The sequence below is a fragment of the Ursus arctos genome, unplaced genomic scaffold (genome assembly GCF_023065955.2).
Source record: "Ursus arctos isolate Adak ecotype North America unplaced genomic scaffold, UrsArc2.0 scaffold_27, whole genome shotgun sequence".
Taxonomy (NCBI): domain Eukaryota; kingdom Metazoa; phylum Chordata; class Mammalia; order Carnivora; family Ursidae; genus Ursus; species Ursus arctos.
The window spans coordinates 2911195-2931306 of NW_026622952.1; the positions used below are offsets into that span (position 1 = coordinate 2911195).

Consider the following 20112-nt stretch of genomic DNA (forward strand, 5'->3'; position numbering starts at 1 on the left):
ACCCACCGGTGGAAAAGTCCACATCTCAGTCTGTGCTGGAAATTCTAAGTTAATCAGAGGAATAGGTCAACAGTTGATAGGAGGAGCAGCTTCTTCTGAACAATACTAGTTCTCAATTCCAGAAGTCAAGGGGATTCCCTACGGTCTCGGGGTTATGGTCAAGTCAGAGAACTGTAACTGCTATATGAAGCATGTTGCTTAGGCTACATCCAGGGGGCAAAGAGTGAAGGGAAAACCCCTCAATTAATTGACCATCAGACAATTTTATTTACTCACAAAAACAAACTCAAAGCCCTTTGCAGCAGCTCTGAGCTCAGACCTTTTCCTGCCACGTTTCATGGACCTATACTTGTAACACTGAGCAACTTGTCCTTCAAAGTAGCACTTCAATCCCCACAACAACCCTGTGAGGTAGGTATCACCACCCTTCCCCTCCTGATCCAGGTTACAGATGGGGAAACTGAGGCACGAGTTAACAAAGAGCAAGTCACATGGGAGTTCAGGGTTAGCACTGGAGTTTGAACACAAAATGACTCTTGGTTCCCACCACACCCTAGTCACTGGTCCACCTTGCTTCTTGCCTCCCCTTTGGTGACTGCCCATGGGCAGAAGCATAGGAATTAAAATTTCTTTTTGCCGAAAGGCCCCGCAGACAACGGTCTTCCTCTTATCCAGTCTGCACAGCTCCGAGGCTGGGGGGTGATGCGTAGGCTGAAGCGAGTCACACTGCCTCAGCAGTGCCCTCCTCACAAGTGCCGGGGGGCCTTTCCCCAGCAAAGTCCCTGGCATGTGGCATCCATAACAGACTGACACCCTAACGTCCTGAACACGGGATGTGGCCGACTCTTCCCAACCACTCAGCCCCACACGTGTACAGGTGGGGAGGGGACTTTAATGGCATTCCTCCAACAGACTTAGTGTAAAAGAAACAAGAAGGCATCTCATCCTGGGTAGCAACCCCCAGTAGCGTCCACTTCAGACGGTGCACCCAGGGATCCCTGGGGCGGTTCTGAAGAAGCTGGAGTCCTGGGATCCGGACTGGCCCGAAGAGCCCCAGAGTTGGAAAGGATGCAGCAGTGGGGGCGGCGGGGGCGGCGGCAGCAGCAACTCCAGCTGGCTCGCGGGTCAGGATCTGTGAGTGGTGGCTCCAGGCAGCGCGAGGCGCGGGCTCAGGACCGGCTCCTGTCCTCGTGGTTCCCAACGATCATCTTGCTGTACAGCTTCTGCTGCTCCTCTTTGAACGTGTCCTTCACCTTCTCCCTCTTCAGACCACCATCCCTGATGAGAGAAAGTCTGGTGTAGTGGCAAAGACGGCCTCCTATCCACCCTTATATCACGGGGCCGCACTGCTCAAAACCCCAGAAGAACCTGTCAGAAACAGAAGCACTCTATGGCTCTCCCACTCCTAAGGGTGACCTCAGGTACTGAGCCGGCACTCCCCAATTTCACCATTTCTACCTTAAATCTCTCTCTTGCCCTGGGGTCAGAAGTCACTACTCACGTTCAAGGTACTTCACAGTCACTCAAACCTACCTACCAAGGAGTTTACAATGCTTTCTACTCAAAATTCACCCTCACCTGACGAAAGGCAAAGGAGGTACTCTGGCATCATGAAGGTGAGCCAAGCTTTAAGAACTACTGAGACTATAATGAATCTATAAACCTCATCTGTGAAATAAAATCTGTAAAATTCAGACCTAGAGATTCATGCCGACAACAAACACAAGGGGGGACCTGCGAATCCTTCTTCCGTGCCTGAGGGATGGTGCTGGACAGGAATCCAAGTCACTCTCAGACTCCTGTGCTGATGACCCCGGCACCTCCCTCTGCTATCCCTGCACTTGGATTTGCTTCTTCAAAGTCCCATTCCTACCTGGCACTCCAACTGCTCGCCTACACCCTAGAATTAGCATCCCTTACCTTCAGTGACTAACGGAAACCCCAGTCCACCTTCAGGCTTTCTGCTACACCTATACTTCCCCTCTGAGTTATGCAGGTGGCGGTGGCAGAAAAAGTCTGATGAAGCCCGCACCCCCTCCCCGGCCCCCATCGCTGGACAGACCTTACACCAAACACTCTTATATGTGGGATGCCCTTTACGATCCACAGCAAAAGCGCCTTTTTAAAGGTAGCCATGCTTGTCTTTCTAAGGCCCCGTGGACGGGGAATGTGCAGCAGTGGTTAAACATTCCAGCTCTAGCAGCCTGTCACACCGGAGTTCAAAATCTGCCTCTACTGATACTCTGTGACTCTGAAAAACAGGTACCTGACCTTTTTGAGTTCTGGTGTCTCATCTGTGAAATGGGAGTAACACTCCTTCCTTATACTGCGTGGGTTTACTGTGTGGATGGGGTAAGGTCATCATCTCCGGCGCCAGCAGCACATGCCTGGCTCACAATGAGTGCCGATAAACATGAGCCTTTTTTAAAAGGCCACACCTGAGGACCGTGCCATTATCAAAGAATCCACATGTCAGTTTAAAATTTGAATCTCTACATCCTTTTCCCATAATGCCCACTTTAGTCAAATGCCCAACACAGATGACCTTTGTGCTTAAAACGAAGGGTCCTAGAGGGTAGAAGGATTTCCCTATTCAGCTCCTCTTATTTGGAGTATAACTATCTCATACTCTAGTGTAAGGGTCCGCAGTTATGGCCCGCGGGCCAAATCTAGCCTGACACCTGTTCTGAGAACGTTTTACTGGAACCCACGCATGCTCATGTGTTTCTATATGGTCTCTGGTTGCTGTCACACCGGTGGCAGACTGAAGCAGTTACAACAACGGCAACATGATCCACAAGGTCTAAAATATTTACTGACTCTTCACAGCGTTTGCCAACTCTTGCTTTAGTAGGTAACAAACTAAATGTAATAAATGAAACTTCTGCCTTTCTAAGGACGGTCCAGTTTTACCAAATATACAAGATTAGAAAGCCCAGTTAATGCAGTTTCCAGACCAGCATTAGGTCCCCCCTACCTAAAGAGACAAGGACTGTCTGGGAGCCCTGGCAGATGGGTACAAACCCCAGAAGGTACAGAGAACCAACTGCTTCAGCCCAAGCATGCTGTGCTCTGTGTCCCCAAGGTCAAGGCAGCATGGGGCACTTCTGAGCTGGAGCTAGGAGAAAGGAGTCACATTGCTCACTCTCCAAGGCTGGCAAGCTTAATTCTCCACACCAGGGACAGGCAGATTCCTCATAAAAGGAGTCAACAATTCAGCATCCACTTAGGAAATTCACATCCTGCTAGACTCTGCTGATAAAACCTGGCTCTGACTCACCACAGCAGGTCCACGAGCCCCCCCTGCCTGGCAATGGCGGATTTCACCCTATTTGCAAACTGGACGGCATCTTCATCTGTCTGTAAGAAAGAACAAATGAGACCACTCAATACAGGCTGGCGTCATACGGAAGGAGGCGAAGACCTCGGCACGGTGTGAGCACCCACCTCTCTGGTCATGGGAGGCAGGTACCAAACACTGCAGACAATGGCCCAGCTGGTCATCATTCTCAGCAGGTACGTCACCATCCCATATTTGCTGCTATTCCAGAAGGCATCACCAAATTGAGGGTCATACTGAAAAGCAGTGGAAAACCGGGTGGTAAGAAGTCAGTTCTAACAAAATGTGGGTGTCGACAGCAGCTTTTGAGACTGCCTCACATGGTGCAGTACCAGTTCCAGAAAGCCGCTCTCAGACCCCCTCCACAAACACTGCTGAAGTAATTCTATGCCCGGGCAGTTCCGACCTCTAGCAACACGAACCTCCCGATGGGCTCAAGCTTCTGCTGTAGACCACTAGGGAGGACTCCCCCAACTGCTTTCCTCAAACAAGTGAGCTCTCTCTTTGACCCAATTCACGTCTTCCTCACTCATAGGTGTATGTAATTCTTAACGTGTTCAAGCATATCCAAAACCAGAGAGAACAGATACTCTCATACCTCCATGCCCCAGATTTAACCGTTAGAACATTCCACCGCACGAGCTTTGCCTATCCCCAGCACTGCGTCATTCACTCATCCACACTCTACACGTACCTCACCCAAAGACACCCACTTTTTAATATTTCTGGTGCCCCCCACCAAGGAGAGAACACTGCCAAAGCTTCTGATAGGCCTCTGGGACGACACCACTAAGCAAGCTAACTGCGTGAGCAGGAGGTCTGGCTGATGGCAACACCCACGCCCCTCGGCAACCAGGCACGCACGACAGCGCACCAGGCCTCCGCCACGCGGCTGCTGCGCTTCCCACCACACAGCAGGCTCCCCAGATACGCTCTTTGCCAATGACTGTAATGGAAGCGAAGGCTGTACTTCAGTGGCATTTTGTGGGAAATGGGGCTGAAGCTGTGACCTGCAGTCTCACCCAACAGAAAAGAAATTTAAGTGGCAGGTAAGCAGGGGGGGAGAGGTGCGGGAGGAAGTTCTGTAAGAAGCCACAAAAGGAACTGAGTCCTTGAACAGAACGCCGGGAGAGTCCTGCCCCTGCTAGCAATGTCTGAGGGGCTATCACAGACGCCCTCAGGCTGTGACTATGGAGCAAACACGAGGACCAGAGTGTGGAAAAAGAAAAGGGGATGGAATTGCAAGAGTGACCGCGCAGAGCAGGCTGCCACTGGTGTCAGGAGTGCCCTCTCCCTGGAGAAAATCGAGAGGAACACGGACAGAGATGCGACACTGTGGGGGGCTGGGTGTGAACCAGAGGATCTTTTAGGCTCTTCAAGCCTAGATTTTATGACTCTCAGAACAAACTGGATAATTATGCCTAGCCATGGACCTGACTACACAGGAAGGAAGACACTTAGATTTAGATTAAATTACAAACTAACTGCTTTCAGCTCAGGGCGCGATCCTAGGGTGCTGGGATCGAGCCCCGCACTGGGCTCCCTATTCTGCTGGGAGCCTGCTTCTTCCTCTCCCAGTCCCCCTGCTTGTGTTCCCTCTTTCGCTTAAAATCTTAAAAAATAAAAAAAAAAATAAATAAAAAATAAATTACAGACTACACTAAGAAATTTAGATTTAACTACAGAAAGCTTCAGGAGTTGACATTGTAACAGCAAAGGGAAATAAGGAAGAAGAAGGAGTTTTAAATAGAAACTAATGCTTATGTTTGAGAGAAAGTCTTACACTTACGAAGCACTATATGGATAACATAGTTGACATCGAATGTGAGAGCCCTTTGTTCAGAGCTGAATCTCTGTTCCATGCTGGGCTGATGTTGTAGAGAGAAAAACAAGGCAAAAACCCAAATTGCAATAAATTTCAACATCAAATAATGACTTAACTTTGGTGGAAATAATAATAAGAGCCTTGAAACTGCTACGGTTATCCAAATTGGGTTACCAATGAAGGCTTTATAAAAACTAGCAAAGTTGTTGTAGAGCAGAAGTTCTTAATCCTAAATGGGCTTTAATCAATCTGTGGACAGAATGAAATTATATGTAAAACTGACATGCCTTTTTCTTTGGAGAGGAGCCCTAACTGTCCTAAAGGTCCATGTCTCAAAACTGTTTAAGAACCACTGCTCCACAACAGGGCTCCCCAAGTGTGGTTCCCAACCAGCCCATCCGGAGCACCCAGGAAAGGGCTAGAAATCAAGTTCAAAAACACCCAGCAATCTGCATTTTCCCAGTCCCTCCAGGTGATGCTGATACAGCTACAAAGTACTGATGTTCTGGAGTGAACAATAAGGAAGGGCCTCTTCTAGTAATGTTTTTACTGTACATGTATGGGGAGCCCTGGATATTGAAATGCAGGATGGGTTGCAGGTGACACGGACACCACTCCCCAGGTTCTCCTCCCATGGCAGAAACCGCTGACAGACTGTTTTCTTTCCTGCTGTTCCCAGAGACAGCACCCTCCACAGGTGGCTTAGGCAGCCCTAACCCGCGGATCAGTCGGTTCTCCTCCAGCCACTGTGCACAGGCCACTCCTGCCCCGGTGCTCTGCCTCCCTGGTAAAGGGGAATGCTGGGAGCACTTGCTTCCCCAGGAGAAACAGCGCTTCCTCCACTGCACTGGCTGTGCTGGCCGAGTGACACCGACTCTCTCAACAGAACGCTCTGCACACAACACGCAGACCCTGGGAAAGGATGGAGACTAAATTTTAAGTAAAACAGGCACGGATGCACTTGCTGTTCTACCCTGATCTGAGATTTCAACTTAAGCACTAAACACACTGACAACAGCCTGTGGCATTTAGAAGTAATAACATGAAAAAAAAAAAAAGAAGTAATAACATGAGTAATAACATTCTTTTAGAAACAGTACAATGTACGGATTTATAAAACCAGATGGATGTAAAGGCGGAGAGAGGAGGGAGAAAAAAAGAAGAAACTGACTAACTGAATCCCATCTTCAAAGTGAGTTTGAAGTACAAGCTCCTGAAAGGTGGGGGACAGCCTGGACAAGCTGCATTTCATTTTTATGAGTAGTTCCTGGTATTTACGATGATAACACAACCCAAAGCAGTGGAGCTGTTTCTTCCTTCAGGATTAAGGACACATCTGCAGCCATCTATGCTCACCTCTCCACCAAATGCACACATCTACTCCCTGCAGCAAGCCTCCTTTTCAAGCGGAGCACCTTCCACTCCAGGGAGGTTTATGAAGAGGTCGTGAGTGGGCGACAACACGCAAAGTTTGTGAAGAGTTTGCCATTTCCTGAATCTGGTGATGGCAGCGAGGTATGGGCTGGAAACGGCCGGTCCTCATTCGGCCACTCCCCCGTCCCTTCTAACGTAGCGGGTTATGAACCGTGAACAAGTCCCTTCTCTTCCTCTAGCACATTCTACCCACACTAGCCCAGCCCAAGCTGCTCCACCGGAGGACCGACCGCTGACACCATCTTCTTCCTCCCCTTTCTCTTGCTATGTCCCACTCATGGCAGCTGCGACAATGACCACATGTGCCCTCAGAGGTCTTGTACCTTGATAGCAACAGGGTAAACCGTGGCTCCAATTTCAAAACTTCCCTTTTTGAACATCATCACTGATGTATTATTGATGCAGGTTCCTAAAATGCAGAAGAGAATAAAATGCGCTTTCTTTTGGTCCTTACCTCAGAGATTAGGAGTTTAAGAACTCAATATAATAAGAAAAATTCTTCAAACAGGATAAATCTGTCATCTCCCTGGCTTAGGAATGAATACTGAATAGGGATAAAGAAAACGCTGTACTGTTTCCTATTCTGCTGTTACAGGATCACCTTCCCCAATGAACACACTCAGCCTTGATGAAAGGCCAGAGCCACTCAGGAGACTTGCGTTTTCAGGAAGAACTCTACAAGACGCTGAGACCCCACGGGCATATGACAGAAAGGACTCCTGTACTGAGAAGGTCACACTCTGGCACTCTCAGTCAAATGCTGAACTTCCCTGAGTTTTTAGTCCCACAACCAATTTAGTGGGGGACTGAACATCATTCAGTGAAAGCAGATAACCCCAGCCAGGGTTGAGGGACTTGGTTCTGCGGCAACACCAGAGTCACCATCCTGCATGGCCTCCCCACCCTCCCACACAGAAGCTCTCTGCGGGGATCGACCCCTTCTCACCCTCTGGGAAGATGAGGATGGGTAGCTTGCTTTTATCCTGCACATGCTCAGTCAGTCTTTGGAAAGGAAAAAGAAAACAAAGGTTCAGACAGCTTTATATTCATCATCATCAAAATGCACTTATAAATAAACTATGCAGATGTCACACTGGATGGCGTATGAAAGCAAGTTAACAAACACAACAATCTTCTATAAACCCCCAGCCTGAATCTCGTAAAGACAAAACTTATAAAGACAGGGAAAGTCAGATGGCTACTATTGAACCCATACGAGCTGTTCAGTTAAGCATTAAGGCCTATTTAGAGGACACTGCTCAGACCTGGGACGACCTCAAGGACGTGCCTGCCACAGGGACTTGCTAACAGCACCCTCAATAAAGACTTGTTACTGGACTTCTGGACTTCCTGACAGCCATGTTAGGGGCTGAACCTGCAGTCCACCTGGCTTAATACTGTCCCTGAGAGATGCAGTAAAGGGATCTGGGGGCAGGTTCATTGGTCCCTGTAGAAGATGGTCTCAGCTGAGTCTTCATTCCTCCCAGTTTCCTGCAAAGCTCTTGCTATCACGTATACCAGCTCTACCTTTTTTCCATTGCCTTAAGTTTGTTTTTATTTGTGGTAACGAATTCACCTGGAGATTTCAAATAGCATTGAAAGTTCATATGTGGCTTATTATAATGAGTACAACGAATAAAAAAGGTTAAGAGATTACTAACTTGGCAAATACTACCAAGGTTTCTGTATTTTTTATATTCCATATTTTAGGGGAAAATGTTTTATTATGAAAGCAGTACAGGCTCAGCGTAGAAGACACTATGATTCTACTGTGAAAAGATAACCACCCCTAAAACTCACTCATTCTCTCTAACTGGTCGTACAGAGCAACGGCATTTTGTGGATTTACCTTTTAGCCACCAGGTGGCGATCTTTCACTTCAGAACGCTCAAACCAGACGTGTGGGCAGGCCTTCACCATGGCTCTCTGAATCACACCCATGAGTCCCCCGTGCACTTGACCCACCTAATCTCACACAAAGGAATAACTGGGAGTGAAGACATCCTCAAACAAACCCCCACTATATGGAGACAGCCCCAGGTCCCAAAAGTACCCCAACCTCTCAGCCTCTAAACATTTTGTTGACAAGCATAGGTTTCTCACTATTTAGAAAATTAGACTGTGAATCTTAAAATTTTGCCTTTTATTCAGTGATATCAAAGATACATCATTAAAAACGTAGCTGAAAACCTAAAAAAGAAACAATGAAGCTGAGTAATACCTTGTGTAAAAATGCTTTTACTGGACAGATTCTCTAATGCCCTTGAACCCCGTCCTTTCAAATCCTCCTTCCCTGTCCTTCACCCCCTTCTGTGGCCTGCCTAAACATCCAAAGTCTAATCTCCAACCACACTCTTAGTTACTACTCTCTCAGAATACCTCCTATCAAAGTCCCAAGGAGTGAGAAGCAATAGAAACAGAGGCGACAATCTAGGTTGGGGCCCGTGTGTAAAAACATGTTTCCATGTTTAACATTCTTCAGTAAGAGCTCTCTGAAGGGTCAGAAGCATCCCAGCCCTGAGCGTTCTAAAGCTCTTACTTGCCCAAGAATGCAACAGAGAAAGGTCTTACCATGGCATAATAGCCATCACTGGCCAAAATGATGACGTCGATTGGAGAGGTGTGATTGGCCACACAGATGCCCCCGTTTCTAGGCCTGTTTTCCCTGTGTTTAAAAAGAATGCAAAGCAACAAAATCCATGTGAGACAACTGATCTGGAACTCAGCCCTTACCTCACCCGCCTCATGGGCTCTGAGAGCTCAGAAGAGCGCTCGCTGGCCAGCTGCAGGTGAGTCGCGGTTAGCCAGCGCCACTTCCCCATGTCATGCAAAGTGCCCTCACCTGTCGTGGTAGGTAATGATGGCTGTCAGGGCTCGCACGCAGATCCGGTAACACATTAGGTGAACATGTTTACTCAGGAACTCCTTAAACCTGGTATGACACGACAAAGATTTTTATTATTACTTTACACATAGGAAGTCGGGAAAAGTTACGGCCTCTAACAGCATAACTATCACTGCCTACAGCCCTTTATGACTGCAGAGTATTTTTATACCGGTTAAACTCTACAGTGTACGAGTGTCTTTATGCCTACGAATGAGGAAACAGAGAAAGGATGAGAATTGCTTAAATTCACTGAAGTGACCGGGTTTAGAATTTATAGCCCTCAAATTTCCAGCAAAGGTGAGCCTCCTCAATTCTTTTCCTTCCCAGTCAATGCCTAGAGGCAGGGCAAAGGACAGAGAGTCTAACCTCACCAGCCCAGGGAAGAAGACAGCTAGCCCCAGAACTTCCAGAAGGAACAAATTTCTCTTTAAAACACACACACACACACACACACACACACACACACACACACGCCCTACCTACACTTCTTTTCCTTTTACCAATTTACCAACACAGCAGAATGCTTAAAACTAAATGATATGCTGTAAAATCTGCTAGTTCCATGGTTGTGAGGTTCCTCCCTTGTCTTTAAAATGGGAAGAGTGTGAGTGTTAGTGGGAAAAGAACACAGTCACAGATCAAGACTGGTGAAAAATACAACCTTAATGCTGAAGCTGTTGTTATCACTGGGTTATTTTATCTTTCTAAGATGCCATGGGTCTGGCTGTCCCCAAAGGAGTGGCCTGGTTGGAGCCACTACTACAGAACTAAGTACCCTCCAGAAGCGGACTCTCGCAAACCACTCACCTCCCGTTTGGCAGGTATCCCACCATGGTCGTGCCTACCACCAGAAGGCTAATCCCAGTAAAAGCAAGAGCTATCCTGTAAGAAGACGACATGTGAAAATACAGCAAATAAACCCTTGTGCTACAGATAGACTGGAACGTATGAAGATGAAAGTGGGCGTCACGAGAACCACCCCTAAGACCATCTGATCATAGGATCCAGGTAAGAGTTTCATCTAGAAATGAGAGCAGGTCTAGCATAACCAGAGATCATTTTAATTCCAAACTGACAGTGAGGTATGGATTTGGCTCTCAGCAGACGCTATCTCCTCAGACATCAGGCAGCCAGAACGATGGAAAAACCTACTGTTGGCTGCTCTGCCCTCGGACACCTGCTGTCCCTGCCGTCTTACCCTTCCCTTTGGCTCCACACCCTGGCGGAAGCAGAGCTTCTCTGTGGAGCAACAGGAAGTAGAACCTGAAGGTACCGGCAGCCGGCAAGGCGGACTCAGAATTGCACACGGTACAGAAAACCTGAGAGCTCAATATCGCCTCTGTATTAGAGAGGCAAACTTCAGGAAAGAACCAGCCATGCCCAGGGAGGAGTGGCCAGAAAGTATGCCATGTTCCCTGTCCCTGTGTTCAGGCCATCTAGACGAGCAGTCTGATTTAAGAAACCCAACGATTTCTGTCTGCTGTGCAGAGAATCCAAGGGCCTTTAAAAGATAACCCCCAGTGTACCCTTCCAAGAGTCGGAAGGACTGGCCGGTGACAGAATCATACTACGCTCCTTTCTAAGACGGGAGAAAGCAAAGCAGAGCGACACAGGGCGGTCAACCACGCCTCAGGCTTAGGCAGCAGCAGCTCTGGCCTTTTGTCCCCATCAGGCCTGCCCTCACCTGAGCGGCAGAAGGAAGCAATAGCGAACCAGCACTCCTAACCCCCATAAGACAGTGAGCCGAAGGCTGATGTACTGGAAGTTATAGTTGGTTCTGCTCAGCAGGTTCCAGGACTCCAATTCCTCTGCCGAGAATCTTTTTGTCACCTCATCATCCATAATGGTCTCCATTCCTTTCCGGCAAAAGTAGAAAATGTCAGAGAGCTCAAACTCTGGAGTATTATCCAGAGCCTTACTACTACCACTTCGACGAATTTCTTTGATCTCTTCTTCTAGCGAAGTGGGATCTTTTGCAATGATTCCTGCAAAAGAGAACACCCGTGTCAAGCAGCATGCTGGCAGGAAGCATGTTAAAAATATTCCGAGTCCAGGGGCGCCTGGGTGGCTCAGTCAGCTAAGCATTCAACTCTTTGGTTTCAGCTCAGGTCATGATCTTGTGGTCCTGGGATGAGCCCCTCGTTGGTGTCTGTGCTCAGCACAGAGTCTGCTTGTTGCTCTCTCCCTGGTCCTCCCCTGCTCGCATGCTCTCTCACTCTCTCTCTCAAGTGAATAAATGAATAAGTAAAAATCTTTAAAAATATTCAGAGTCCATATCCTCCCTTTGAAGAGTATGTATGGAATTAAAAGCACTTAGGAACATATTTCAAAGGGACTGTTTGGGATAAGGAGCAAAAGCCAGTCTTACCATTGGTATAGGGCTTGTAAAGTTGGTGGTTCTTCTCCTTGGCACCTCTCTCCATCCTCAACGTGGCCCACTGTGGGGAGAAATGGCAACACACAGAATGAGATCCTTCTTCATACAGCGAATGACTCCATTTCCATTCTAGAAAAGCCTTAATCCCAGTCTTCTGAGATTGGACCGTAGCTGAGAAAGCACCCACTCCAGAAGGAAAGTCAAAGCCTTCTCCTTCTAAGCAGTCCCCCTCCTTGATGACAAGGAACAAAAGATGAGTCACCTATAGTAAAGGCCTGGAGACTCAAGAAGCTTGGAGAAATTTCTTGGGCCTAGGTTCTCTCTGCCTAAATCTTTCTGTCTTCAGGGCACCTAAGGAATTCCCTAGCTGACGGTACACAGACCTCTCATGTCTCTTCGTCACTGCCGAACGGCAGCTCTGCACAAACAGCAAAATCAAGCACCTTTACACAGCTGCCCACCACCTGATGCTGCCTACCTCCCAATTACTCCAGAAGCAACAATTTTAGTTTTTGAGTATTTAAATAATATACATGTCTAAACTGTCCATCCTCCTCTGAGTAGCCTTGTAATGTGCGGACCCCACAAGCTGATATAGAAGGGCTTAGTGTTAAACAAAAACACAAAAAAACACCATTTGGAGATTTGTTTTTTGTCTTTTAGGTTTTATTTATTTATTTGACAGAGAGAGAAACAGCCCAAGTAGGGGGAGCAGTAGGCAGAGGGAGAGGGAGAAGCAGACCCCCCACTGAGCACAGAGACCGATGCAGGGCTCGATTCCAGGACCCTGGGATCATGACCGGAGCCGAAGGCAGACATTTAACGACTGAGCCACGCAGCCGCCCCACCATTTGGAGATTTAAAAAAAAAAATCTAACTGGATACTTACGCTAAGTCCCTTAAGCAACTCATCCCAACACTCTTTTCTATCTACAAAATAGGACTGGTGGCACGTCAGCCTCCTGCTTCATGAGGTCGCTCAGGATCAAATGAGACCATATACATGTGACAGAACTTGGGAAACTGCAAAACACCCTAATTGTCCTCACTGTGACTGAAATAATAATGAACTCTAGAAGAGATCTAGAAAAGAAGCCTCTTCCTAGAGCCTCCCTTCCTTAACATCCATCTAACTACAGTAAGTGAGCCAGGGTCTCTCCCACTATCCCATAACGAGAGGTGAAAACGAGCTCACTGATCGCTAACTGGAATATGTATAGAAAATATGCATAGAAAGTTATGTCCGTGGAAGTCAAAGAAATAGAATCGATATTTTGAAAGGTATCTTTTCAAACTTGTTTCCACAGTTACGCAAGGTGAGAGAGAAACCTATCATTCTGTGATGCAGCAAAACCCACACAGCCCAAAGCATCTGGTGTAGATTCTGCTGCCAAAGCCTCAAGTATCGGCAAGACTGCTCTGGATGCTCTAGCAGAGCCAAAAGCAGGACACGAGTTTAATCACTGGTCTGACCTCATCTGGAAATTTCTTCAAATACCGCTGTCTAGAACAAAAGACAGCTTTGAGTCACCCACTCAGAAGAGGTCTAGGGCAAAAAACCCCACACAGCTCATTTTCTATACTTCGGATATTTAGCACTGATGCTTTCTGGCTCTATGCATGCATGACCTTTTTTTCTAGAAGAAAATGTAAATGAAACACCTACAATGGAGGAAGGTAGACTCCCCCTGGGAATTCCATCTAGGGAAGATGGGAATAGGGGCAAGGGAGCTTATAGCAAGCGTGACATACAAACACAGGCCACTCAACTGGAGTTGACGGTTTTCCATTTTGGCCAAGACTGCATTAGTACAGCAAGCATAGTCAGAATCAGAAAAACGTGGTTCTGTACTGACAATTCTGATACTCAGATGAGGCTGCAACAGGCAGTTAATATATGACATCAAGCCTCTTGAGCACTAGAATTTAAGTCTGTGAGGACTGCTTCACTCTGCAAAATTCAAGATGGCTGTGGTGTTTTAACCGGAAAGGTACAGGTTAAATGAGACCCTACATCTCCTAGCTCTATCACAGAGCTGTCAACATCGCCTTGCCCTCCTGCTTTGTACATCTAGCTTCGCTTTTTCCCCCCTTCAGGTACATTACAAAATGCTTCTGTGTTTAGGAGAGAACTGTCCAGTCACAAGGGTGGAGGAACCTGGCTGTTGGCTGGGAAGTCTGTTCAGGAGAAGCTGATCAGTGAACTGGATTGCTTCGGCCCGGTGCAGGAGACTGAAGGAAAGGGGCACTGCATGTGAGCAAAGTCCGCTAACTCCACAACTGGCTTCTCTGAGTGGTCACTTTCAGAAGTACAGTGTGCAGAGATCCAGAATAAAACTGAGAATCCTAGGTTCAGAGTTCATTCCCATAAACCTCCTCTCCTTCCCCTGACGTGAGATGCCATTTACCGTGCTATTCAGCATCAGATTACGAAATTATTCCTGTCTCAGGTTCTCCCGGACAGAGAAGAGACCATTTAAGGGCATTAACAACGCTGCACGCTTAGGTAACATTAAACCCAAGGCAGACCTTGGCAGGTGAACGGCAGGCCCAGCTCCTAGAAAGGGAGAGGGTGCAGTGCTGTACTTCGCTAGCCGTTCATTCTATTGAACACTACACTTTAGGAATTAATCACAAGTCACATCCAGCAGACTTTGCAACCTAATCTCAGCAGAAACCGCCTCCTTTTCAGTCAGCCTCCACTGCACTGTCCCATGAACTAACCATATATACCCAAAGAACGAGACCCTTGGAAAATTCAGGCTCGCATCATCCAGCACATCTATTCCCCTGCAAACACCACCTCTTTTAACAACTCTCTTTTCTCCCTGCTTCAGCTGTAACCCCTAAGTGGCTACCAGCGAATCTGCAAATCTTTACTTCACTGAAGTGCCAACCTCACATTCCCGATGGCCTGCTGGTCGTCTCCCCATGCAAGTCCAACCAGCCCTCACCAGCATGTAGCAAATTAAAGACAGCACACCTCCTCCCAACCCGGAAAGTGCTCCCCCCCACCCCGGCCCTCCTCCTGAGGCACTGGGATCACTATCCCTCTGGTCATCCAAGCTTTGAAGCTTCCCATCCGTCACCAAGTCCTATCGATCCTCCCCTGAAAGGGCGCTCTTTCACAGCTGCCTCCTGTGTGATGTCATTACCTTCACTCCCTAGCTTATTCTCCTGCTTGTATTAATGCAAGGGCAATCCAATTGCTCTTTCCTCCCTTCAAGCCACCCAAACACACGCTGCCAGTCGGATCTTGTCACTTCCTTGCACAAAAATCTTCACTGGCTTTTCAATGCCTAAAGAAACATTTGCTTTTATAATCGACCCCACTCCCTCCATGCACCAATGTTTTTGCTCCACTAAGCTATATACAGTCTCTAAACAAGACTGTACTTTCTCATCTGCGCTTCTAAAATGCCTTTTCCTTTTTAAGATCCAGTTCGAATGCCAACTCTTCTATGAAATGTTAGCTAGCCAATTCCTGTGGAGTTCTTCTCTCCCGGGGTATTTGAATTAGCACCCAATTGTGAATTAGTTATGTATGCATATACTTGTCTTTCTTACTGGACTATAGATATCTTGAGCAAAGGAGGCAGAACCTACCCATGCTCTCACTCCAGCGGAGTCTGATAGAGGGTCCTGCACTTAGTAGGCAGTCGCTAAAGGCTGCATTTAACTCCCACTATTTCTCTCCGTCAAGGTCTCCACGTGAAAAGATAGAGCTGAAATGATACAACCGACAACTACTTCCCATCACCTTCCCTGCCACGGTCACATTCTCACCTTCTTCAGTTCATCCTCTCAGCTAGTCAGGGTTATGTTAAAGTCACCCTTCTCGCTGGGGTAGGGAGGACATGCACATGAAGCAGGGGTTGTGACTTCCACTCTGTAGATGAGGAAGCACACGGCAAAGTCTGATGACTTGGGTCAAGTTTCAGAGCTCATCGAAGAGCCCTGGATTTCAAGCTAAGGGCCACTGACTTAAAAACTCTTGCCCATCCCACTATACACTCCCATTGTACAGACTTCAATTTCCTCACAACCGCCACTGGCTTTCTAGGACTCTCCATCAGCCCTTTCCGTGCTGGAGTTTCATGTTTACAATTGTTGTAACATTTACAACGGTCTCTGACCTGACCTGATCAAGCCTTTGCCCATGAGGCAAAATCACCCAGGTCATTTCTTTCTATTTCCAGGCTTCCTACTTTCTCCTTTTCCAAATCATTCTCAACTCAGTGGAAAACCACTCCCAGGACTTCTACCTCAAATAACATCATTGTCGCTGTACTGAGAGTAAATCTGAAGCACAAACATTAAGAAAACAAAAACACTTTTAAAGAACACTGCTGCCCTCTGCACAAGAAAATCTTCTGCAACTCAGCATTGACAGGACCTACACTGAGTTAAATCTTCCAGGACAGGGAACCGAGAAGACACTGACCCACCCACATTCTCCCCTTGGCAGGGATACCGAGGTACCTTTATATAAAAGGATGCGCTAATTATGGGAAGCTAGCTGTTAAGCCAGGGTTTGCTTAATTCTGCCAAAAGCACAGGTATAGGTACTGCATGGACCAATAGGGTATGCAGTTTTAATCATCTTTATGAAGATTACCTATTAAAAATGGCTGATAAAATCCCAAAAGAAAATATGGATACAAAATTAGATATACATGCTATTAACACAACCATTAAATATGAATGCAGTTGCTAAAGACTGAAGGGTAATATACATACAAAAATGTTAAGGGATTAGAAGCTGTGTAAACATGAATGTATGTTTAACATTCTTTACTATTATATTACTTGTCTGATTATTGCTACATAACAAACCAACGCCTAGCTTAGAGGCTTAAAACACCACCACCATTTATCTTGCTCAAGAATCTTGCAAACTGCACGAGGTCTGACATCAGCTGGGTGGCTCAAAGGCTAAGGACTGGGATCCTCTGCAGACTTGCTCGCTCCTGTGGGTGGCAGTCATGCTGGTTGTCAGGGCCTCCCTGGGGCTGTGAGTTGGAATACCTAACACCACGTGGCCTGGGCTTCCTCACAACATGGTGGCTGGGTGCCAGGGGCAAGCATCCCAAAAGTCAGAAGTTACACTGCCATTTCTAACCTAATCTAACCTATTACACAGTATAATTCATGTCCACTACATTCTATTTGTTAGAACCAAGTCATAAAGCAGGCCCCCCTATTCACAAGAAGTCAATCAGACTCCACCTTTTGATGGCAGACCTCAAGATCACTTGGGAAGTTTTAAAAATATACCCATCCAGACCAATTAAATCAGAATCTCTGGGGAGATTCTAGTGCTCCCAACTAAGTACTTTAGAATGCTTCCCCAGGTAATTCAAATGTGTAGACCCACAGAATTAAGATGATCTCTAAGCTTTCTTCCAGCTCCAAAATTATATACATAGCAACCCAATTTAGGAAGGATGAACAGGCTAAAAAAGGTAAAATAAAAGTCTATTAAAAAACACCCACAAGTGGGGCGCCTGGGTGGCTCAGTTGGTTTAGTGTCTGCTTTCAGCTCAGGTCATGATCCCAGGCTCCTGGGATCGAGTCCCGCATCATTGGGCTCCTTGCTCGGCGGGGAGCCTGCTTCTCCCTCTGCCTGCCACTTCCCCTGCTTGTGCTCTCTGACAGATAAATAAATAAAATCTTAAAAAATAAAATAAAACAAAACCAGTTTGGCCAAATCCAACTTGTGTCTAATACTAATGCTGATATATAAAGCATTCAGTTCTTACTGTCCATTAAGGTCAACTCAGAACAGTAACAGTCAGAAAAGACCAGACATTCCTGCAGAGCCACCTATACATAACCTTGCTGGAATGGTAGCAGTCCTTTCTAGCCCACCCCTGCCTCTAGCTTATAGCCAAGTTGTAATTACCCATGCAGCTCAACAGGATAGCACCCAGAGTACCCAGAACCCTTGCAGTGGCTGATAGACACGTCTCTAGGAAATGAAGAAGCACAAATCCGATTCCTGAAATCCTAAGACTTGAGGTCAAAAATGGGTACATACATAAACATATATACATATACACACATTATTTCCATAATCACTTCTAAATCACTGTGCCTCAAGCTAGTGATTTTCAAGATGTGTGATCAGCAAAGAAAGTCTCTGACGGCCCAAGATTACTTATCCCATGGATTGGCCAACAATATATATCTAATCAATTTCAGTTATGTAATTAATTATAATCTGCATTAAAAGTCACAAGAACATACATTTAAAAATATAGTCACAATCAGAAGGATTTTCATTGACTATGAACTTTAAAATATTAATTTGGGGGGACAATTCAAAATAGAATACAGAATATACATAGATTTTAGGCTTTCTGCGGCCCAAAGTGATCCAAGTTAGAAAATTTTAGCTACTACAGAATAATTCAAAGGCTGGTAACTCTATGATTTCTATGTTTTAAAATTAAGGATTTCCATAGATATGTGAGTTAACCACTTGCTTCTAAACTTGAATGAAAGCTAGCCATCACTCAATGTTGTCTCCTAAAATTTTTCCAGCTGTTCTACTGACCCTCTACTGGTTTACCACAGTGGCAAAAGGGCATGAATAGTAAGTTATATGGTCCTCTGGAATCCTGGGCTCGAATGAAGATTTTCCTGGACTGAAATTTAAGAAAATTACATTTCCTGATTAATTAAAATAAATAATACACATAAGCAAAGTAGCTGGTCCAAAGACTAGTGACTAGATCACTGCTTCTCAAACTTCAGTGTGCATGTGAAACACCTGGCTCTTGTGGAAATGCAGACTCTAATTTAGTAGGTGTGGAGTGGGCCTGACACTTCCACTTCTAACCAGCTCTTAGGTGACACTGCATACTACTCCCCGAGTAGCAAGTAACTTGATAACCTCAGAGACCATCCGTAGGGCTCCAAAATCACACCACTGAAAACAGGTACTCAAACACGAACAGGTACACTCTAGCAACACTACTGACAACAGCCAGAAGGTGGACATAGCTCTGCCATGTCCACCAGTGGATGAACGGATAAGCAAATCATGGTACACACACTGGAATATTATTCAGCCATTAAAAGAATAAAAGTACTGAAATATGTTATAATGTGGATGAATCTCAAAAATATGCTAAATGAAAGAAGGCAGTCACAAGAGAGCAAATTTTATATGATTCCTCAAATCCGGAATATCCAGCATAGGCAAATCCAGAGCTAGAACATAAACTCCTGGTGGTCAGGGGAGGGGAAAATGGGGGGCAACTGCTTCAAGAGTGTGGGGTTTCCCTCTGTAGTGATGAAAGTGTTAGGGAACTGGGCAGAGGTGATGGCTGTACAACACTGTGAATATAATAAATGCCACTCTTAAATGTGACACAAATCATATTCTTACAGGAATATTAAATACCAAAACCCAATATTCAATAATACACATAAAAAATATTTCCCAGTATAAAGTAACATTTCACATAGCTCAATCTTTCAGAGTCTCTATTTTTTCACTGACAAAATGTAGACACCCTGTCCACTGAAAAATTATAAGGAACCAAAGGAAAATGAGAGAATTTATTCTGAACCATAAGCTACAATATGAACACGTAACTTCTCAAATTTTGGTTTCTCAGATTATATATGGTCTCAGCTATGAGAGAGAATACCTAAAGATTTGGTGACTACTGAAAACAGATACTGCTAATAAAGTACCAAATCTCTGGATAGATATTAAAAGTCCCGTGGCAAAGATCAACTTCCAGGAACGGTTCCTTAGCTAAGTTCTGACATATGTTAAGAAATTGATTGTCCTTCTCCTCTATCTTTAAGAAAATAAAACAATTCATCAAATGTCCTGCCCTGTTAATTTCTTCTATCTGAAATGTAAGAACCTACTAAAGATATTTAAGTCTAAACAAGAGAAAAGTCTCTCCCAAACTTATTAGTGAGGGAATATGTGAGTAGCAGCTCCGTGTTTCATTATCTGTTACATAAGAAGAGACAGAATCTAGCAGTGATTTTTTTTCTTAAATTCTAAGCCCCTCTCTTTGAAATAAATAGGCAAGGTGTGGAGTTATGAATAGGTTCCTTTGCTCAGAAGAATCAAGTATACAAGCACCTTAGCTCGAAAAGAAAGTGTGCTAAAGGCTTTCACAAGCACACATTTAGGGAAGTTTTGTTTTGTTTTTACTAAAAATGCCACTTCCCATTCTCCCAACTTTCTCTTTATGCAATGAAGAGATAATAACCTGCCA

The 20112-nt window shown here is 45.8% G+C and overlaps 1 protein-coding gene across 1 annotated transcript in view; it reads right to left on the reverse strand.

Moving 5' to 3' along the window:
* Positions 1-243: 243 nt before the first annotated feature.
* The window catches only part of GPAT4 (glycerol-3-phosphate acyltransferase 4), a 33874-nt gene continuing 14005 nt past the window's right edge, over positions 244-20112 (reverse strand). Inside the window, exons 3-13 of the mRNA XM_026485678.4 lie at positions 11855-11924; positions 11171-11471; positions 10294-10368; positions 9442-9531; positions 9171-9264; positions 8449-8564; positions 7546-7601; positions 6923-7008; positions 3448-3576; positions 3281-3360; positions 244-1278 (exon numbers count right to left, since the gene is read on the reverse strand). Coding sequence (XP_026341463.1) covers positions 1170-1278; positions 3281-3360; positions 3448-3576; positions 6923-7008; positions 7546-7601; positions 8449-8564; positions 9171-9264; positions 9442-9531; positions 10294-10368; positions 11171-11471; positions 11855-11924 — 1206 coding nt within the window. The 3' untranslated portion in view covers positions 244-1169. The remainder of the gene's footprint in view (positions 1279-3280; positions 3361-3447; positions 3577-6922; positions 7009-7545; positions 7602-8448; positions 8565-9170; positions 9265-9441; positions 9532-10293; positions 10369-11170; positions 11472-11854; positions 11925-20112) is intronic.